The sequence below is a fragment of the Carcharhinus amblyrhynchos genome, chromosome 24, assembly GCF_965287045.1.
Source record: "Carcharhinus amblyrhynchos chromosome 24, sCarAmb.v2.hapA, whole genome shotgun sequence".
NCBI classification, from domain to species: domain Eukaryota; kingdom Metazoa; phylum Chordata; class Chondrichthyes; order Carcharhiniformes; family Carcharhinidae; genus Carcharhinus; species Carcharhinus amblyrhynchos.
In genome coordinates this window covers 900,429-920,472 of record NC_137347.1, presented here as the reverse complement: position 1 = coordinate 920,472, position 20,044 = coordinate 900,429, and the positions used below count along the sequence as shown (strand labels likewise).

Sequence of the window (20,044 nt, the reverse complement as noted above, 5' to 3'; positions counted from 1 at the left end):
TGCTTTTCCACTCATCTTCGTGTCATCAGCAAATTTCGTCACCCTACACTCAGCCCCCTCCTCCAGATCATCTATATAAATGGTAAATAGCTGAGGCCCCAGCACCGATCCCCGCAGCACTCCACTAGTCACCAACCGCCAATCAGAACCGCACCCATTGATACCAACTCCCTGCCTCCTATTAGTCTCTTCCCCAACACAGCCACCTCAAGGGCAGTGTGTGGATGGAGTGAGACTCCAAGTGTGTGTGGGATGGGAAAACCTTTCTCACCAGCAGCCGCACTAGGTCTTGGTGCTTGTCTGAAAGTTCTGGTGATGAGACATTTTGCCAAATGATTTTGACAGTCTGCTCAGGGAACCATCGACAGGAGCCACCATCGCCTTTTCCTTCAGCTTCTAGGATGTTGTAAGGAGAGCACTGTCTGATGGACTTGTGGTCAAAAGCACTCCCACATACCCATTTTCTGTTTCATTATAGCTACTTGCTCCTTCCAGTATCTAACAAACTCACTGGTCCCTCCAAACCATATCCCGAGCACCTTCAGACAGTCTGACCTGACCATGGAGAGGGACAAATGATCAGTCAGTCCATTTCCTAAAGAACACGGCCTCATTCTTGCCATGAATTACCTTGACACCCAAGGCCAGTTTGAACTAGTCGCAGATGTTGATCAGCCTGCAGACCAGCAGCAGATCTAAGCAGAAGGTGACGACATTGTCCACGTACAGGGAGGCTTTGACCTGACTGCCTGGGATGGTCACTCCTCTTATACCCGAATCCTTCCTGATGGACTCAGCAAAGGGTTCTGTACAACACACAAACAGGTCCAGCAAGAGTGGCCAGTCCTGCCTAATTCCAGATTTAATTGGAAAGCTTTCTGATTCCCACCGGTTGACTGAAACTGTGCTACTGATGTTTGTATTGGACAGTGGATTTAATTGCAGATTCCATCCCCAAACCCTATTTTGGAAAGCACACTGTTGTAGGTAAAATTGTACCTCTGAGATTGTTAGTGAGTCAAAGTACAGTGGCTTTATTACAAAAGCTTTTGGGAGAAGTAGGTTCCTAAAAGCGGTCTGCCAGACTTCTCCCCGAATACAAGTGATGTGGATATTTACACAGTACAGTCCCAGTCCCAGTCACGATGCAGTTCTTCCTGCTCCAGTCACGACCACAGTTCCTTCCTTGTGTAATCTCAGCTGTTCTCAGCATGATTCCTCCTTTCAAACAACCGTTATCATGCTGCAGCATCTAGAACATAGAACATAAAACAGTACAGCACAGAAGGCACTTCAGCCCTCGGTGTTAGAACATAAGAACATAAGAAATAGGAGCAGGAGTAGGCCATCTAGCCCTTCGAGCCTGCCCCGCCATTCAATAAGATCATGGCTGATCTGTCGCTGCTCAGTTCCACTTTCCCGCTTTCTCCCCATAACCCTTAATCCCCTCTCTTATCAAAAACCCATCAACCCACGTCTTAAAAATATTTAGCGAGGCAGCCTCCACCACTTCAACGGGCAGAGAATTCCAGAGATTCACCACCCTTTGAGTAAAGAAGTTCCTCCTCAACTCCGTTCTAAACCGCCCCCCTTTTATCTTGAGGCTGTGCCCCCTAGTCCTACTGTCTTTTTTGAGCGGGAAGAGTCTCTCCACCTCTATCCTATCCATCCCATTCATCATCTGATACGTCTCAATGAGATCTCCCCTCATTCTTCTAAACTCTAACGAATACAAGCCCAGTTTCTTCAGCCTCTCCTCATAGCTCAACCCCCTCAACTCCGGTATCAGCCTAGTAAACCTCCTCTGCACTTGGGCCAAGCTATGTCCAAAATCAAGCTATCCCATTCCCTATCATTCTGCAGCTGTTTAACTATGTTTAGTTAGCACATAAGCCTGCAGAAAAGATAAGGTTTGCACGCTCTTGCACAAATTCCAAGTACAAAATCCCTTAACCCTTTCCCTGCTTAAGTCCCCCCTTTTGGTCAGGGCCAGGTCCAAGCATGGCCTCATGACCAATTCAGAGCTAAATGCTACCAGCATATGGGTCTACTCCGTCGTCAGGTCTGCCCCTTTCACCTGTATACTTGCACTCGGCATAATCCGGGCTGTTACCGTTTCACAACAAGCGTTCAATAATGCCATACAAACACAACAAGCGATAACAATGACAATTAATACAATCAACCCATGCATCAAGTATGATCCCCACAACCCGAACCATTGCCCCAGCCATTCCGGAGGGTTATAATTATAATATTGGCTCCCTTCATCTTGTATTGTCTTCGCTACTTGTTCGATATGATCTGCCAAATGAGTTATATTTTCCAAATCATCTGGGATATACATGTAACATTCGTATCCAATTATAGCGCATGTTCCTCCCTGAGAAGCTAACACATAATCAAGTGCCAACCAGTTCTGTAAAGCAACGGTCTGGAGAGCTACAACCTTAGCTGATGCCTCAGAGATGTCTGTGCTCACCTCCTCAAACCATCTCTGGTTTCATTTGCAATTCTCTCTAAGGTCAAGGCCATGTATATAAGTTCCTGAGCTGCTTTTGCCATCCCATAAGGTGGGTAGGCTATCATGAAGAACCGTGCTATCTCACTAATGGCTCGCTTAGCCCTGAGCAGGTGTATCTCAGGGTAGTCCTGTAAGTCAGTGTAATGGTGAATATAGGATACCACATATGCTAAATAACACGATCCTGCCCAATCCCATGGAAGCCACAGGTAGGCATTGTTTCCACAGACAAAATAGGCACCATTATATGGAGTCATACTACTCACATAAGCCGAGGAGAGGTTGACTGGGACATCGGCCACGGGGCAATGGATCGTACTCTGCTGCACCAAAGCCCAGGCTCCACTGATGACATTAACCTGCTGCGTACAGTAGCTGCGGCCAACAGGTAAGGTTCCATTTCGTACCAAGCAGATAGATCCCGTTGTTGGTTTTTCATAACGAAGTGGGGAGGAGAGTCTGATCTATTATAGTGACGCTGGTAATGGTTCTTAAAGGCTGATGGAGTGCACCCTCCGTCTCCTAACCCCAAAACAATACCGCTGTCGTGGACATTGAAAGTACCTTGCAGAGTGGTACCTGATGGTGTTTTAAATGTCACTTTCCTTGCCTCGTCCTTGGTTCCATTCTACCATTTCCGGAGTTGACAAAGGGATAGGGAATAAAGGACTTCCCCCCTTTCCTCCATGCGTGAGAATGTGTGAGCCGACCCAGCACTTGCTCAAACATGACTGTAATGCATACTAGTGAGACATATACACAAAAGGGTTCGTATGATGGGGTCAGATTTTAACGGACTGGTGCAATGACCTCTTGGATCGGCCAAATCTTGTGTTGATGTACTCATCCCCCGAGCCCTCTGCTGTTGCCGGGCACAGGTCCATCCCGGCTCCCCAGCTAAACACCGGAAATTCCAGTTACACTAAGTTAGTTGCATGGGAGACCCCAATCACCTCTCCCCTCCAACAGAGTTGGCAAAATGATGCAGTTAAGGAATCCTGAGCAATGGTCCCTATGGGTTACCTCCCTCCTCCTCCCCCCTTCCTCCCCCCTCCCTCCTCCCTCTCTCCCTCCCTCCTCCCCGTCCCTCCTCCCCGTCCCTCCTCCTCCTACCCCTTCCCCTCCCTCCTCCTCCTACCCCTTCCCCTCCCTCCTCCTCCCTCCTCCTCCTACCCCTTCCCCTCCCTCCTCCTCCCCCTACCCCTTCCCCTCCCCCCTTCCTCCTCCCCCTACCCCTTCCCCTCCCTCCTCCTCCCCCCTTCCTCCTCCTCCTCCCCCTCCCTCCTCCTCCTCCCCCTCCCCTTCCCCCTCCCCTTCCCTCCTCCCCCTCCCCTTCCTCCCCCTCCTCCCCTTCCCCCTTCCCTCCTCCCCCTCCCTCCCCTTCCCCCTTCTCTCCTCCCCCTCCCCCCTCCTCCTTCCCCCCTCCTCCTTCCCCCCCACCTCCTCCCCCTCCCTGCCCCCCTTCCCCCACCCCCCCACCCCCTTCCCCCTCCCTCCCTCCCCCTTCCCCCACCCCCCCTCCCCTTCCCCCCTCCCCTTCCCCTCCTCCCCCCCACCCCCCTCCCCCTCCCCCCCCCACCCCCCTCCCCCCTCCCCCCCCCTCCCCCCTCCCCCTCCCCCCTCCCCCTCCCCCCCCCTCCCCCCTCCCCCCCCTCCCCCCCCCCTCCCCCTCCCCCTCCCCCTCCTCCATTGACACCACCATTGTAGGGTGACACAGTGGCACAGCAGTTAGCACTGTTGCCTCACAGCACCAGGGACCTGGGTTCCATTCCCGGCTTGGGTCACTGTCTGTGTGGAATTTGCACGTTCCCCCCATGTCTGCCTGGGTTTCCTCCAGGTGCTCCAGTTTCCTCCCACTGTCCAAAGATGTGCCGGTTCGGTGCACTGACCATGTTAAATTCTCTCTCAGCATATCCAAACAGGTGCCAGAGTATGGCAATTAGGAGATTTTCACAGTATCTTCATTAGAGTGTGAATGTAAGCCTCCTTGTGACGAATAAATAAATAAACAACATTTTATGGGGCAGACCTCAAACAATGATGAGATATAATACAGGAAAGAGATAGAGAACCTGACAAGCTGGTGTGTCAAAATAATCTCTCCTTTAACATCAACAAAACAAAGGAGAGTGTCATTGACTTCAGGAAGTATAGTGGTAGGCACGCCCCTGTCTACATCAATGGGGATGAAGTAGAAATGGTCAAGAGCTTCAAGTTTTTAAATGTCCAGATCACCAACAACCTGTCCTGGTCCCTCCAAGCGAACACTACAGTTAAGAAAGCCCATCAATGCCTCTACTTTCTCAAAAGACTACGGAAATTTGGCATGTCTGCTACAACTTTCACCAACTTTTACAGGTGCACCATAGAAAACATTCTTTCTGGTTGTTTCACAGCCTGGTATGGCTCCTGCTCTGCCCAAGGCCACAAGAAACTACAAATGGTCATGATTCTAGCCCAATCCATCACACAAACCAAACCCGCCCTCCTCCCATCCACTTTGACTCTGTCTACACTTCCCGATGCCTCAGCAAAGCAGCCAATATCATTCAGGACCCCATGTACCCCAGAGATTCTCTCTTCCACCAGGGGAAAAGATACAAAAGTCTGAGGTCCCGTACCGACCGACTCAAGAGCAGCTTCTTCCCTGCTGCTGTCAGACTTTTGAATGGACCTACCTCACATTAAGCTGATCTTTCTCTACACCCTCGCTGTGACTGTACATTCTGCACCCTCTCCTTTCCTTCTCTATGAACGGTATGCTTTGTCTGTATAGCGTGAAAGAAACAATACTTTTCACTGTGTTCATACATGTGACAATATTAAATCAAATAAAATCCAAAATAATCAAATCAAGGGGACTGAGGCTTGTGGCTGTTACTATGGGACGTCCTTGTTGCTGGCCCACTGGTTGCTATGCGGCAGTGCTGGGCGCTGTGTGATGACGCGGCGGGCGCGGGTTGATGACGGTGATGCTGGGCCGAGCGCTATGGCGGTTGTTGGGCCCTGGGCCGAGCGCTCTCTCGGTGCCGGGGAGCCGGGCGGCAGGAGCAGCCCTGGGGCGGCCTGGTGAGCGGGGCTGGGGCGGGGGAGGGAGGAGGAGGAGGAATCATCGACCCTGAGAGAGGAGCCCAGCCCGGGACTGAGAGCCCGCCCGCTGGGTGCGGGAGCCCCGGCTTGGGGCCTGACAGCAGCTCACTGCCATGGCGGGGGGCGGGTTTGATGATGCGCCCCCCCGGTCCTCCCACCCCCTGCCCCACCCCCATACCCTCCCACCCCCTGCCCCACCCCCATACCCTCCCACCCCCTGCCCCACCCCCATACCCCAGGTGGGGGCTCTCCCCCGCCCCGCCCCACCCCCATACCCCAGGTGGGGGCTCTCCCCCGCCCCGCCCCACCCCCATACCCCAGGTGGGGGCTCTCCCCCGCCCCGCCCCACCCCCATACCCCAGGTGGGGGCTCTCCCCCGCCCCGCCCCACCCCCATACCCCAGGTGGGGGCTCTCCCCCGCCCCGCCCCACCCCCATACCCCAGGTGGGGGCTCTCCCCCGCCCCGCCCCACCCCCATACCCCAGGTGGGGGCTCTCCCCCGCCCCGCCCCACCCCCATACCCCAGGTGGGGGCTCTCCCCCGCCCCGCCCCACCCCCATACCCCAGGTGGGGGCTCTCCCCCGCCCCGCCCCACCCCCATACCCCAGGTGGGGGCTCTCCCCCGCCCCGCCCCACCCCCATACCCCAGGTGGGGGCTCTCCCCCGCCCCGCCCCACCCCCATACCCCAGGTGGGGGCTCTCCCCCGCCCCGCCCCACCCCCATACCCCAGGTGGGGGCTCTCCCCCGCCCCGCCCCACCCCCATACCCCAGGTGGGGGCTCTCCCCCGCCCCGCCCCACCCCCATACCCCAGGTGGGGGCTCTCCCCCGCCCCGCCCCACCCCCATACCCCAGGTGGGGGCTCTCCCCCGCCCCGCCCCACCCCCATACCCCAGGTGGGGGCTCTCCCCCGCCCCGCCCCACCCCCATACCCCAGGTGGGGGCTCTCCCCCGCCCCGCCCCACCCCCATACCCCAGGTGGGGGCTCTCCCCTGCCCTGCCCCACCCCCATACCCCAGGTGGGGGCTCTCCCCCGCCCTGCCCCACCCCCATACCCCAGGTGGGGGCTCTCCCCCGCCCTGCCCCACCCCCATACCCCAGGTGGGGGCTCTCCCCCGCCCTGCCCCACCCCCATACCCCAGGTGGGGGCTCTCCCCCGCCCTGCCCCACCCCCATACCCCAGGTGGGGGCTCTCCCCCGCCCTGCCCCACCCCCATACCCCAGGTGGGGGCTCTCCCCCGCCCTGCCCCACCCCCATACCCCAGGTGGGGGCTCTCCCCCGCCCTGCCCCACCCCCATACCCCAGGCGGGGGCTCTCCCCCGCCCCACCCCCATACCCCAGGCGGGGGCTCTCCCCCGCCCCACCCCCATACCCCAGGTGGGGGCTCTCCCCCGCCCCCTCCACCCACCTCTTTGAGGGTACTTCCTCCCCTCCCTTTTGTGAGACATTGTTTACCTGAGGATACAATCTCCTGACATTGCTTCCCCCCAAAATCCTAACATTGGAATTGTGTATCGAAGTGCAGAATCCAAGCCCCACATGTGAAATTTACTGCTCAATGTTTAAATTACAATAAGGGAAATGTGCCTATTACTGTGAGCTATTAAGTAGCATCATAAAGTGCAGAAGGAGGCCATTAGGCCCATTGAGTCTGCACTGCCCACAATCCTATGCAGATCCTATACCCACAACCCTGTTAGTTCCCCTGACGCTAAGGGTGATTTAGCATGACCAGTCCACCTAACTCGTGCATCTATGGACTGTGGGAGGAAACCGACCCAACAAGGGGAGAATGTGCAAACTCCACACAGTGACCCGAGACCGGAATTGAACCCAGGTCCCTGGTTCTATGAGGCAGCAATGCTAACCACTATGCCGCCATGTCACAGTTGTCATTTAGAATGTAGAACTCGTACAAGATGCAGTGTGCCTGGAAATCGCATTGTCAAAAAAAATGTAATTAATGTTGGAAGAGTTGAGGAGGAACTTCTTCACTCAAAGGGTGGTGAATCTCTGGAATTCTCTGCCCGTTGAAGTGGTGGAGGCTGCGGGTTGATGGGTTTTTGATGAGCGAGGGGATTAAGGGTTATGGGGAGAGGGCGGGAAAGTGGAACTGAGCCACGACAGATCAGCCATGATCTTATTGAATGGCGGGGCAGGCTCGAAGGGCTAGATGGCCTACTCCTGCTCCTATTTCTTATGATCTTATGAAATGATACCAGAATAGAACGCCAGTTAATCTGAAACTCTTCCATCACCGTTTAATTGTAAGCAGATAATAAGAGACATGGTGGCTCCTTTTAGTGACAGGAAGTGCTGTACTAATAGAGAAACAGGGCAAATTTGGTGTTATATTGCTGTTAGCTGAGGAAGTGGATGCTGATAGCATGTTGTCAAAGTATGGATGGTAGATGAATGGGAAGCAAATTAATATGTGAAATGTGCTGGAAAGGCTGACTGCTTAGAATGGATAAGTCATTTGGCCCTGATAGCTTGCATCCCATGTTGGTGAGGAAGGTGGAAGCAGCCATACTTCTCCCTACTGGGGAGAGCTGCTGGGAAATTAGAAAGTGGGAAATGTTTTGGAAAGGGCGGGAGAACATTCTACAGCCTGATTAGTTTATCAGGTTTTAATGAAAAAATCCCAGGTACTTGGTTTATGTTCACTAAAGATAGCCAAATTTTAAAAGGAAGATCATGCTTGATGAATCAAATTGTTTTTTTGATGACCTAACAGAAAAGTTAATGAAGTGAATGCAGTAGGTGTTGTCCGTGTGGATTTTAAGAAAACAATTGACGAAGTATCACATAAGAGACTGGTTAAGAAAATTGAGACCCCTGGAATCAGAGTGTTGACACCAACGTGAATTAAAAAAAAGTCTTTCGGACAGGGAAAAGAGAGTTATGGTAAATGATTTTTCAGCCTGGAGGATGGTGGACAGTCATGTTCCCGAATGGTCAGTGCTCGAACCATTGCTTTTGATATGTACAGTCATATATGGAGTTGGATTTTGGAATACAGAATAACATTTCAAAATTTGCTGATGATACCAAAATTGGAGGAGTGGCTACCAATGAGGATGATACCAATTGACTGTAAAAAGTATGTGCTAAATGGAAAACAAGTGACGGCTCTAATTTAATACAGAACAGTGTGAGTTACTCACTTGGTGAAGGGGCAGTGCTCCAAAAGCTCATGATTCCAAGTAAACATATTGGACTTTAACCTGGTGAGACGTTTTATTGTTTCCATTAGCAGAGAATTCAAGAAGCAGCGGATATAGATTTAAGATACATGGCAGAAGATGTAGAGGGGACATGACGAAGAACCTTTTTTACACAAGGGGTGGTGGGTGTCTAGAATTCAGTGCCTGAGTTTGTGGTGAAGGCAGGGACCCTACACTCTTTTAAAAAGCACCTTGATCCTCATCTAAAGTACTGTAAGCTACAGGGCTATGGGCCAGGTGCAAGAAAGTGGGATTAGGAATGGCATCTGTGTGTCTTCGGGCTGGCATGGACAAGATGGGCTGTATGACCTATGTCTGTGCAGTAACTTTTCCATGGCTGTACGGCACGGAGACAGGACGTCCATAAAAGAACATCAACATTAAAGAGGAAGCTGTTCTTTCAGTACCTGCTGTTACTGATTTTTGCCACAAGGTTGAGCCAACACACTAGGCTGTATAGACTGGATATGCGAAATGAATGTTCCTGAATAGTGTTATTACATATAAATGTTGTCTGAATGCATTATATCTGTGATGATTAGGTACTTATTTGTGTTGTATTTTATATGTTATCTGGCTACAGAAGATTATTACAAGCTAATATTGGTCTGGAACCCTGCACGTGTCAACATCTTTACACATTCAAAGGACACAAAGATGCAGTATTGGGCCTGTCCTTTTGGAAAGGCACGCATCAGTTATCTTGCAACTTGCATTTTGCATCCAGGTTAGCATTGTGTAATAGAAGGATAGGCAGCGTCTGACCCTTGTTGACTGTCAACTGTGTCTTCCCTTAGGTGCCAGTTTGGTGCAGACTGTACAAAATTATGCCAGTCTCTCAAAGAAAACACGAGGTATGTACAGATGTCAAATGGACAGTGCGTTTACCCAGAGATCATCTAGTGTTTCCACTGTGCAGAACCATGTGTGTAGCAATAGAAACATATTGATAATTGAGTTAGTGTAGAACTGGGTGTCATTTGGATCAAGCTGAGTGCCTAGAATCAGGGATAGCTTAAAATCTCAGCTGGACAGTTCCAAGCCTGGCTATGTTAGAAACCTATCATCAGGCCCGACTTGAAGGAGACAATTGAGCCCTGATGCCAATGTATAGTTACTGCACAGTTAACCACGTCCCCTTCACCGTCCCATAGTGGAAAATGTATGTAGAAGCTGGGAGTGGCAGGATAAAGAACAAAGAACAAAAACAGCCTGGGAAACAGGCCCTTAGGCCCAACGAGCCCACGCCGCCATTTTAACATTACCAGTCCCCCCCCCATGACCCTTATCTACGCTTATGGCATTCCACATTGAGGGAAAACTAATTTAGGGACAATTTATTACCTCCAATCAGCCTAATAGCACATCTTTGGGGTGTGGGAGGAAACCGGAGCACCCGGAGAAAACCCATGCAAGCATGGGGAGAATGCGCAAACTCCCACAGACACTGGCCCAAATCCATGTGTCTGCACAGCAAACAGTGATAGTCACTGAGCTGTCATGTTGCCCAGCATCTGGTCCAGTTTAAGCACACACTAAAGACATGAAGTACTAGGCTATTCTCGAACATCCAAGAGCAGCCCTTGTACGACCCATCGTGTGTATGCCCCTCATTGGACAACAAGGCGGACTGACTTAAAACCTGTGAATTAAAAGAGAAAAACATTAGTATCATTCCACATTCTTATACATTACCAGGGACATCCCAATGCTAATGAACCTTATTTAAAACAATCTCCTATATCCTTCCATCTCCAACCCACTCAAGTAACTCTTAAACAACTCTAGCGTGCCTGCCTCCACCACCTTGCTTGGCAGAGCATTCCATACCCCCACTACCCTCTGTGTGAAAAACCTCCCTCTAATATCCATGTTATACCTCTTTCCCCCCCCCTCACCCTAAGCCCGTGGATGACTGGACACTCTTCTGTAAGGATTGTATATGTCGTAGAGTGATAGAGGTTTACAGAATGGAAACAGGCCCATAGCCCAACTAATCCATGCCACCCTTTTTTAACCACTAAGCTAGTCCGAATGGCCCCTATCCTTCTATACCCATCTTACCCATGTAACTGTCTAAATGCTTTTTAAAATAAAAAATTGTACCCACCTCCACTACTGCCTCTGGCAGCTTGTTCCAGACACTCAACACCCTCTGCATGAAAGAATTGTCCCCCCTAGACCTTTTGTATTTCTCCACTCTCACCTTAAACCAATGCTGTCTGGTTTTAGACTCCCCTACCTTTGGGAAAAGATGTTGACTATGTAATTGATCTATGCCCCTCATTATTTTATAGATCTCTATAATATCATCCCAAAGTCTCCTATGCTACAGGAAAAAGAGTCCCAGTTTATCCAGCCTCTCCTTATAACACAAACCATTAAGTCCCAAAATAGTATCCTAGTCAATATTTTCTGCATTCTTTATAGTTTAATAATATACTTTCTATAATAGGGTGACCAGAACTGTACACATGTTCCAAATGTGGCCCTAGCAATGTCTTATACCACTTCAACAAGACGTCCCAATTCCTGTATTCAATGTTCTGACCAATGAAACCAAGCATGCCAAATGCCTTCTCTGCTCTGTCCACCTGTGACTCCACTTTCAAGGAACTATGAACCACAGGCTGCAGGAAGGCTGAAGATTTTTGATTTGATTTATTATTGTTACATATATTAACATATGGTGAAAAGTATTGTTTCTTGCATGCTATACAGACAAAGCGTACTGTTCATAGAGAAGGAAATGAGAGCACAGAATGTAGTGTTATACTCATAGCTAGGGTGTAAAGATCAACTTAATGCAAAGTAGGTCCATTCAAAAGTCTGGCAGCAGGGAAGAAGGTGTCCTTGAGTCGGTCGGTATGTGACTTTTGTATCTTTTCCTCGACAGAAGAAGGTGGAAGAGTAAGTGTCTGGGGTGCATGCAGTCCTTAATTACGTTGGATGTTTTTTTGAAAACACTGTGTACACTGCCCAAGAGGTTGTGGAAACAGATTCAACAATAAATTCAGGAGAAGGGATGGTTTGCAGGAGTTTGGGGTGGGGGCAAGTTAGTAAGTAGCTATCAAGGAGCTGACAAAGGCTGGATGAGCCAAAAGGCTGCCTGTGCTGTATGATTCTATGAAGTCACAATGCCATCATATTTATAAATGTGCTTTAATCTCGTTGCAGAATTTCCCAGCCAGCTGGATGATCTGTCACCAAGCATGCTGAAGATGGACTACAAAGACTTGGAATTAATGAATAAGTATGTACCCAGAGTTTCCTGACTGCTCAACAGTCAAATATTGGAGCTTCATTAACTCCCATCTGCAAAGTTTTCGATTTGCCATTTTTTCCACTGAGATCCTGCCCTTGCAGGGAAGGGGATACTGGAGGGCTCGGGACCGGATGCTGAGGGGCACTGAGCCGGATACTGAACTCCAACATTCTGTAGCTGACTCCTTGCAGTGTAGTCACCCCACATACAAATATCTTGTCTCTCATTGGTGTTGAATACACCTAATTTGAGTTTGGACATCTTGAACATCCAATTAGTCCTTACAGTGTACTGAAATTACTGAGTTGACCCATTCAGCAAACTGGAGGCATAGGACATTGCGAAGACCTGAACTGGAGTATAGTGCTCTCTTCACTTAAGGAGCAATATACTTGCACTGGAAGCAATTCAGACAAGGTTCATTAGGTGGATTCCTGGGATGAAACGGTTGTCTTATGAGGAAACGTTGAACAGGGCCTATTTGGAGCTTGGAAGAACATGAGTTGATCTTATTGAAAGATACAAGGTTCTGAGGGGACTTGGGGTGAATGCTGTGAATGTGTTTCTTCCCCTCTGGGGAATATAGCACCAGGAGAAACAGTTCAAAAATAAGTGTGTCCCTTTAAGATGAAGATAATCTTGGAGGATTGTTAGTCTGTGGAATTCTCTTCCCCAGGGAGCAATGGGGGGGCTGGGTCATTGTTTAAGGCTGAGTTGTATCGATTTTTGATCGACAATGGTTATGGGGGCAGGCAGGAAAATTACATTGAGGCCACAATCAGAACAGCCACAGTCTTACTGAATGCTGGAGAAGGCTTGAGGGGCCGAATGGCCTACTCCTATTCCTTACTATTTTTTGAAGATCTCTCACTGCCCTCGCAGGTTGATGTAAAAGATCCTATGGCAGTATTTTGAAATAAAATGGGGTATTATCCCACAGTCCAGTAGCCAGTATTAATCCCTCAATCAAAAGACTAATACCTGATCATGATTATATTCCTGTTAGTGGGAGCTTACTGTGCAAGAATTGGCTGCCACATTTCTTGTAGAACTCTCATTACTTGACTGAAGAGTGCTTTGTTGCCATGACAAATGCCTATCCTTAACTGTCTTTGGTGAGGTGGTAGGGGTTTTTTCTGCCAATTGAGGTCCTTCCCCTTTGGGGTCTAAACTGGTCCCATATCAAATTCAGTTCTCTTTTGAACTGCTGAAACCTCATTTTCCCATGTACAGATTCTGTTTCATTGCCCTTGTCTCACTTAATTCTGGTAGCTAGTTTTTGTTTCTTCCCTTTAAACACTGTTGAGCTCGATGATACTATGTTCACAGACTGGAAGGCTATTAATACTGACACGTTCATTCACTAGTAAATCTTAATTGTTACTTCTAATACTGTGTTTTCCAAAATTTGCCTGCTGTGATCCCTTTTTAGTATTTGCCACTGGTACAGAGTGGACCAAGTTGGCAGTGGAGGGAGGGAATTCAAATGGCGGGGGCAAAGACAAACTGGATAAGGCTCAGCAGTGGGCCTGAGAGCTCATTTCATTAAACCACATCCACTGGCACAAAACATTATGTGCACACAAAGGGCCTTGCAGTCAATCTCAAGACTGTCACAGCCAAGTCTTTGTACAACAGTCACCACTGCTGCCTCAGAGCTGGCAATGCCAATTGCCACAACCCACAGTTTGGTAACTTCTGTTCTATGACATATTGACCTGGAGTGTTGGAGATGGGGGAATGTATGATGACAAAAAGGCATAGGATGATCCCAAGGGAAAGTAAGAAGGGGGGCTGGAGAGATCATGGTTACCCGTGGGAATGAGTTTTGGGTATGGAGGGAAAGAGAGACCATAAGAAATAGGAACAGGAGTAGACCATTCAGCCTCTCGAGCCTGCTTACCGTTCAATAGGCTGATGGCTGATCCAACGACATTCCTCACGTCCACTTTCCTGAACTTTTCCTGTAACCTTGATTCCCTTCCTGATCAAAAATCTATCTATCTCACCTTTAGATACACACAAAGACTTTACCTCCCAAGTTCTGTGGCAAGGAGTTCCAAAGACTCTTGATCCTTTGAGAGAAGAAATTCCTCCTTATCTCCGTCTTAAATTGGTGTTCCTTTATTCTGAGACAATGCTGTCTGGCCCCAGACGCTCCCTTGAGGGAAACAGTCAGCATTTACCCTGTTAAGCTCCTTAAGGATCCTATATGTTTCAATGACATCACCTCTCATTCTTCTCAATTCCAATGAGTAGTCTCCCAACCTCTTTAATCTTTCATCAATCCTCCATACCGGGGATCATCCTAGTGAACCATCTCTGAACTCCTTCCAATCAAATAATATCTTTCCTTCAATAAGGAGACCAAAACTGCTCACAGTGCTCCAGATGTGATCTCCAGTACTTGTACAGTTGCAGCAAGACTTCCCAACTCTTATATGTCAACCCCCTTGAAATAAGGGCTAACATTCCATTAGCTTTCCTAATTATCTGCTGCACCTATGTGCTAGCTTCTGTGTTTTGTGCACAAGTACCCCCAAATCCCTTGATGTTGCAGCTTTCTGCAGTTTTTCTCCATTTAAATAATACTCTTTTGTTCTCCTTTCCAAAATTAACGACTTCACATTTATCCACATTATACTCATTTACCAACTTTATGCCCTCTTAAAATTTCAATATTTGTATTTGTAAATTGTTTGTATCCCTCTCACAGTTTGCATGTCCAGTTATTTTCTGCAGATTTTGCTATGGCATATTTGCTTCCATCCTCCCAAATCATTAATATATACTGTAAACAGTTAGAGTCCCAATACCAATTCCTGTGGAACTCCACTGGTTACAGGTTGCCAACCTGAAAAATAACTCCTTATCCCCACTCACTGTTTTCTGTCCATTATGCCAATTTTTATCCGTTGCAATACATTACCTCCAACACCATGGGCTTTTAACTTATCCACGTCCTTTTGCGAAATACCTTGTCAAAAGGTGTAGTTTCCTGTGAGGGCAATGTTACCGGGGAATGGGAGGGGGCTGTTGGAGAGAGACTGTGGGTATTTAGTGTCTTGACCTTTTGAGAAACCTACCAACACTTGTTTGAGATGATTAGTTCAGCTGGGCAAGAGGTGCAGGGAAATGATGGGAGCAAGCTTTCAGGTGTCAGTATGGGATCACTGCTGCTCACAATTTATATTAACAATTTAGACTTTGGAGCTGAAAACAATTTTAAAATTTGTGGCCAACATCCCATTGCAGGAGAATAGTCAATATTGAGGAGGGACAAATTACAGGAGGATATCAATAAATGTGAAAAATGGGCAAATAATTGGCAAATGAGGTTCAGCACCTCGTAATGTGTGGAAGAATAGAACTTATTAGAGTCTGAGAGTCTGGGTGGAGTAGAGGACAAGGATCTCGGAGTAAAATACATCTATCACTAAAAGTTGGGCCGCAACCAGATTTTATTTCTAGAAAGATAGAATTGAAAAGTAGGGAAGTTAGGCTAAACCTGTATGAAACCTTAGATTGATCACATTTAGAATACAACATGTAGTTCTAGTCACAGAATTATAACAAGAGGTATAGAGGGTGCAAAGAAGATTTACAGGGATGATATAAGAAATGCTTGGATATATATCAGGAAAGAAATGACAGGTTGGGTCACTTTTATTTCAAAGAATGGGAGGTGACATAAATACAAGTCTTTTTTTATAATGAGCTGTTTATCTCTATGACTTTTGTATATGGGGAAGCTAGACAAGTAGATGAGGGAAAAGGGAACAGAAGGAGAGTCAGTGCGGAGTCGATGGGCCATTATATAATGGTTGAGATTCTGAGTTTGGAAGTTTAGAAAAGATGGGTGTCTGATGGCTGGTGTGACACGATAGACTGAAGGGCCTCTTTTTGTGCTGTAAAATTCAGACTTTTATGTTGATGGAGGTTTGGTAAGTTGCTCCAGTGCAACTTGTCTGTGGTACACAGCTGCCATTTTGTATCAGTGATGGAATAGACGCCTATTGAGCAGGCTGCTTCATCCTGGATGGTGTTGGGCTTCTTGAGTTGTCAGAGCTGCACTTACCAGGCAAATGGGGAGTATTCCAGCACACTCCTGAATTGTGTCTTGTAGATGATGGACAAGCTGTGGGGAGTCAGGAGGTGAGTTACTTGCTGCAGAATTCCCAGCTTCTAACTTGTTATAGCATGCAGTGCAGAAGGAAGCCATTTAGCCCATTGAGTCTGCACTGACCACAATCCTACCTTATTCCCGTAACCCCTGTTCTGTAGTCTTTTGTATGGCTGGTGCAATTAAGCTTCTTTTCAGCGATGATGATAGTCGGTATTGCTATTTGAATGTCAAAGAAAGATTCTGGGGTTGGAGATGATCGTTGCCTGTCACTTGTGTGGCAAGAATGTTATACTTGGTATTTAGCCCAAGCCTGAATGTTTCTCCAGATATTGCTGTATCATGACACAAACGGCTTCAGTATCTTGAGGAGTCCCAAATGTTACTGAACGCTGCAATTGTCAGCGACATCCCCACTTTAGCTTTTCTGATATATATTTTATATAAATCGCTATGTTCTATGTTATACCATCCTGAACATCTAACCTGTGATATGATTTTTACAGGACCAATGATGTGGTTCGAAGGTTGCTGTCACTGGAAATGGCAACACGTGTAAGTCATTCCCCTTTTCAGGTTTGGGTTTTATTGAAGAAAAACATAATGCTGACCTCTGGCTTTCTAACAGCATATTTTTCTGGATCTTGTAATCAGCTCCTGTTTCTTTCTGCCTCGTTACTCTCCCTTTCCAACCTTAACCTAATGAAGCATCCTAAGATACTTCACAAGAGTGTTGGAAAATCTGACATCAAGCCGCAGTTTAGTGTTAGAACAGATTACCAAAAACTTCCTCAGTGAGGCAGGTTTGAGAAAAATCTCTTAAAATGAGAGGTCCAGGGAGGAATTCCAGAACATAGTGCCCGAGCAGCTGAAGGGACAGGCACCAGTGGAGGAGTGATTAAAATTGCTCCTCAAGAATGGTCGAGTCTGGAGCTAACGATGACATGATTGAGGGTTTCAGCACAGGGTCAAAATCGGGAAAGTTTTTAATGGTGGAATTGGCGGACTTAGTGATGGAGAGTGGGAGCTGTGTGTCAATAGCTCATCACCTGGTCAAATCTAACACCAAGATTTTGAAGAGTCTGGTTTATCTCTGACTCTTCCCAGGGGGAAGGATGGAATGAATATTTAAGGACTGGAGTTTCAATCGGGTACAGAAATCTTCTCAATATTAAATAGGAGAAAATTTCTGCTGAAGCTATCCTGGATGTGAGTCAATGGCTGGGTAACTTTGCAACAGTGGAGGAGAGATGGTGGTGAGGTAGACCTGTAGCTGAACACTGTACTTTTGGATGATGTTACCAAGGGGCAGTGTGTTGATGAGGTGCATTGATTCTTCAGAGGTAACAGTGTAGGAGTGGGAAAAGAAGCCTTTGGAAATGAGACTCTGGCTGCAATTAATTAAGATTGGGAGCAGGTAGGACTGGTCTCACTGAGCTGAATGAGAGTGCAGAAGTATTGGTGGTAAGTGATGTGGTAAAGGCTGCAGACAGAACAAGAAAGATGAGGTTTACCTTTGTCACAGTTACACAGGATGTCATTTGTGACTGTAAGAATGTTTTTTAATGTGGGCAGAGGAATTCAAACAGGAAAGGTGGTAGCAAGGGCTTCAGAGAGGAAAGGAAGATTGGAGATGGGATGGTGGTTTGTAAGAATGGTCGGGGCAAGAGTTTTTTTGAGGATATGGTGTTAATGACATTAAATATTGGGAACATTGTTCCTGCTCACTTTCCAAACACCTTTCTAAATTCACTGATAATCCCTCTCCTTGGCAACAATCTGAGATAAAACCACTCTCCTTCCAAATTGCTGTCACATTTGATTTCAAAATGAGCTCCCCAACTCTCATGTGCCATCTCTCAAGACTGCCCGTTTTCACCTCCATAACATTGTTTGACTTGACCTCTGTCCCAGTTCATAGAACCATAGAACACTACAGCACAGAAACGAGCCTTTTGGCCCTTCTTGGCTGTGCCAAACCATTTTTCTGCCCAGTCCTACTGACCTGCATCTGGGCCATATCCCTCCACACCCCTCTCATCCATGTACCTGTCCAAGTTTTTTTTTAATGTTAAAAGTGAGCCTGCATTTACCACTTCATCTGACAGCTCATTCTGCACTCCCACCACACTTTGTGTCAATAATCTCCCCCCCCTAATATTCCCTTTAAACTTTTCCCCCTTCACCCTTAACCCATGTCCTCTAGTTTTTCTCTCCCCTAACCTCAGTGGAAAAAGCCTGCTTGCGTTCACTATCTATACCCATCATAATTTTATACACCTCTGTCAAATATCCCCTCATTCTTCTACGCTCCAGGGAATAAAGTCCTAATCTATTCAATCTTTTTCTTTAACTCAGTTTCTCAAGTCCCGGCAACATCCTTCTCTACACTCTTTCAAACTTATTAATATCCTTCCTGTAATTAGGTGACCAAAACTGCGCACAATACTCTAAATTCAGCCTCACCAATGCCTTATACAACCTCACCATAACATTCCAACTCTTATACTCAATACTTTGATTTATAAAGGCCAATGTTCCAAAAGCACTTGTTATGACCCTGTGACACCACTTTTAGGGAATTATGTATCTGTATTCCCAGATCCCTCTGTTCTACTACACTCTTCAGTGTCCTACCGTTTAGCCTGTATGTTCTACCTTGGTTTGTCCTTCCAAAGTGCAATACCTCACACTTGTCTGCATTAATCTCCATCTGCCACTTTTCAGCCCATTTTTCTAGTCGGTCCAAATCCCCCTGCAAGCTTTGAAAATCTTCCTCACTGTTCACTACACCTCCAATCTTTGTATCATAAGCAAATTTGCTGATCCAATTTACCACATTATCGTCCAGATCATTGATATGGATGACAAACAACAGTGGACCTAGCCCTGATCCCTGTGGCACACCAGTAGTCACAGGCCTCCACTCAGAGAAGCAATCCTCCACTACCACTCGCTGGCTTCTTCCATTGAGCCAATGTCTAATCCAATTTACTGCCTCTCCATGTATACCTAGCGACTGAATCTTCCTATCTAACTTCCCATGCGGGACCTTGTCAAAGGCCTTACTGAAGTCCATGTAGACAACATCCACTGCCTTCTCTTCATTCACTTTCCTGGTAACCTTCTTGAAAAACTCTAATAGATTGGTTAAACATGACCTATCACGCACAAAGCCATGTTGACTCTCCCTAATAAGTCCATGTCTATCCAAGTATTTGTAGATCTTAGTAGTCCTTCCAATAATTTACCTACTACTGACGTCAAGCTTACCGGCCTATAATTTCCCGGATTACTTTTTGAGCCTTTTTTAAACAGCGGAACAACATGAGCTATCCTCCAATCATCTGGCACCTCACCCGTAAATACCGACATTTTAAATATATCTGTCAGGGGCCCTGCAATTTCAACACTAGTCTCCTTCAAGGTCCGAGGGAACACCCTGTCCGATCCTGGGGATTTATCTACTCTGATTTGCCTCAAGACAGAAAACACCTCCTCCTCTTTAATCTGTATAGGTCCCATGACCTCCCTACTTATTTGTCTTATTTCTGTAGACCCCATGCCAGTTTCCTTAGTTAATACAGATGCAAAAAACCCATATAATATCTCCCCCATTTCTTTTGGTTCCATACAAAGCCAACCACTCTGATCTTCAAGAGGACCAATTTTATCCCTTACTATCCTTTTGCTCTTAATATAACTGTCGAAGCTCTTAGGATTATCCTTCACCTTGACTGCCAAAGTAACCTCATGTCTTCTAGCCCTCCCGATTTCCTTCTTAAATAGTTTCTTGCACTTTTTATACTCCACAG

General features: G+C 47.5%; 1 protein-coding gene across 1 annotated transcript in view; it reads left to right on the top strand.

The window, feature by feature from the left end:
* Nucleotides 1-5,485: 5,485 nt before the first annotated feature.
* Nucleotides 5,486-20,044, top strand: part of mrps15 (mitochondrial ribosomal protein S15) — a 31,232-nt gene continuing 16,673 nt past the window's right edge. The window contains exons 1-4 of the mRNA XM_080211592.1: nt 5,486-5,593; nt 9,639-9,695; nt 12,019-12,094; nt 16,736-16,784. Coding sequence (XP_080067718.1) covers nt 5,488-5,593; nt 9,639-9,695; nt 12,019-12,094; nt 16,736-16,784 — 288 coding nt within the window. The 5' untranslated portion in view covers nt 5,486-5,487. The remainder of the gene's footprint in view (nt 5,594-9,638; nt 9,696-12,018; nt 12,095-16,735; nt 16,785-20,044) is intronic.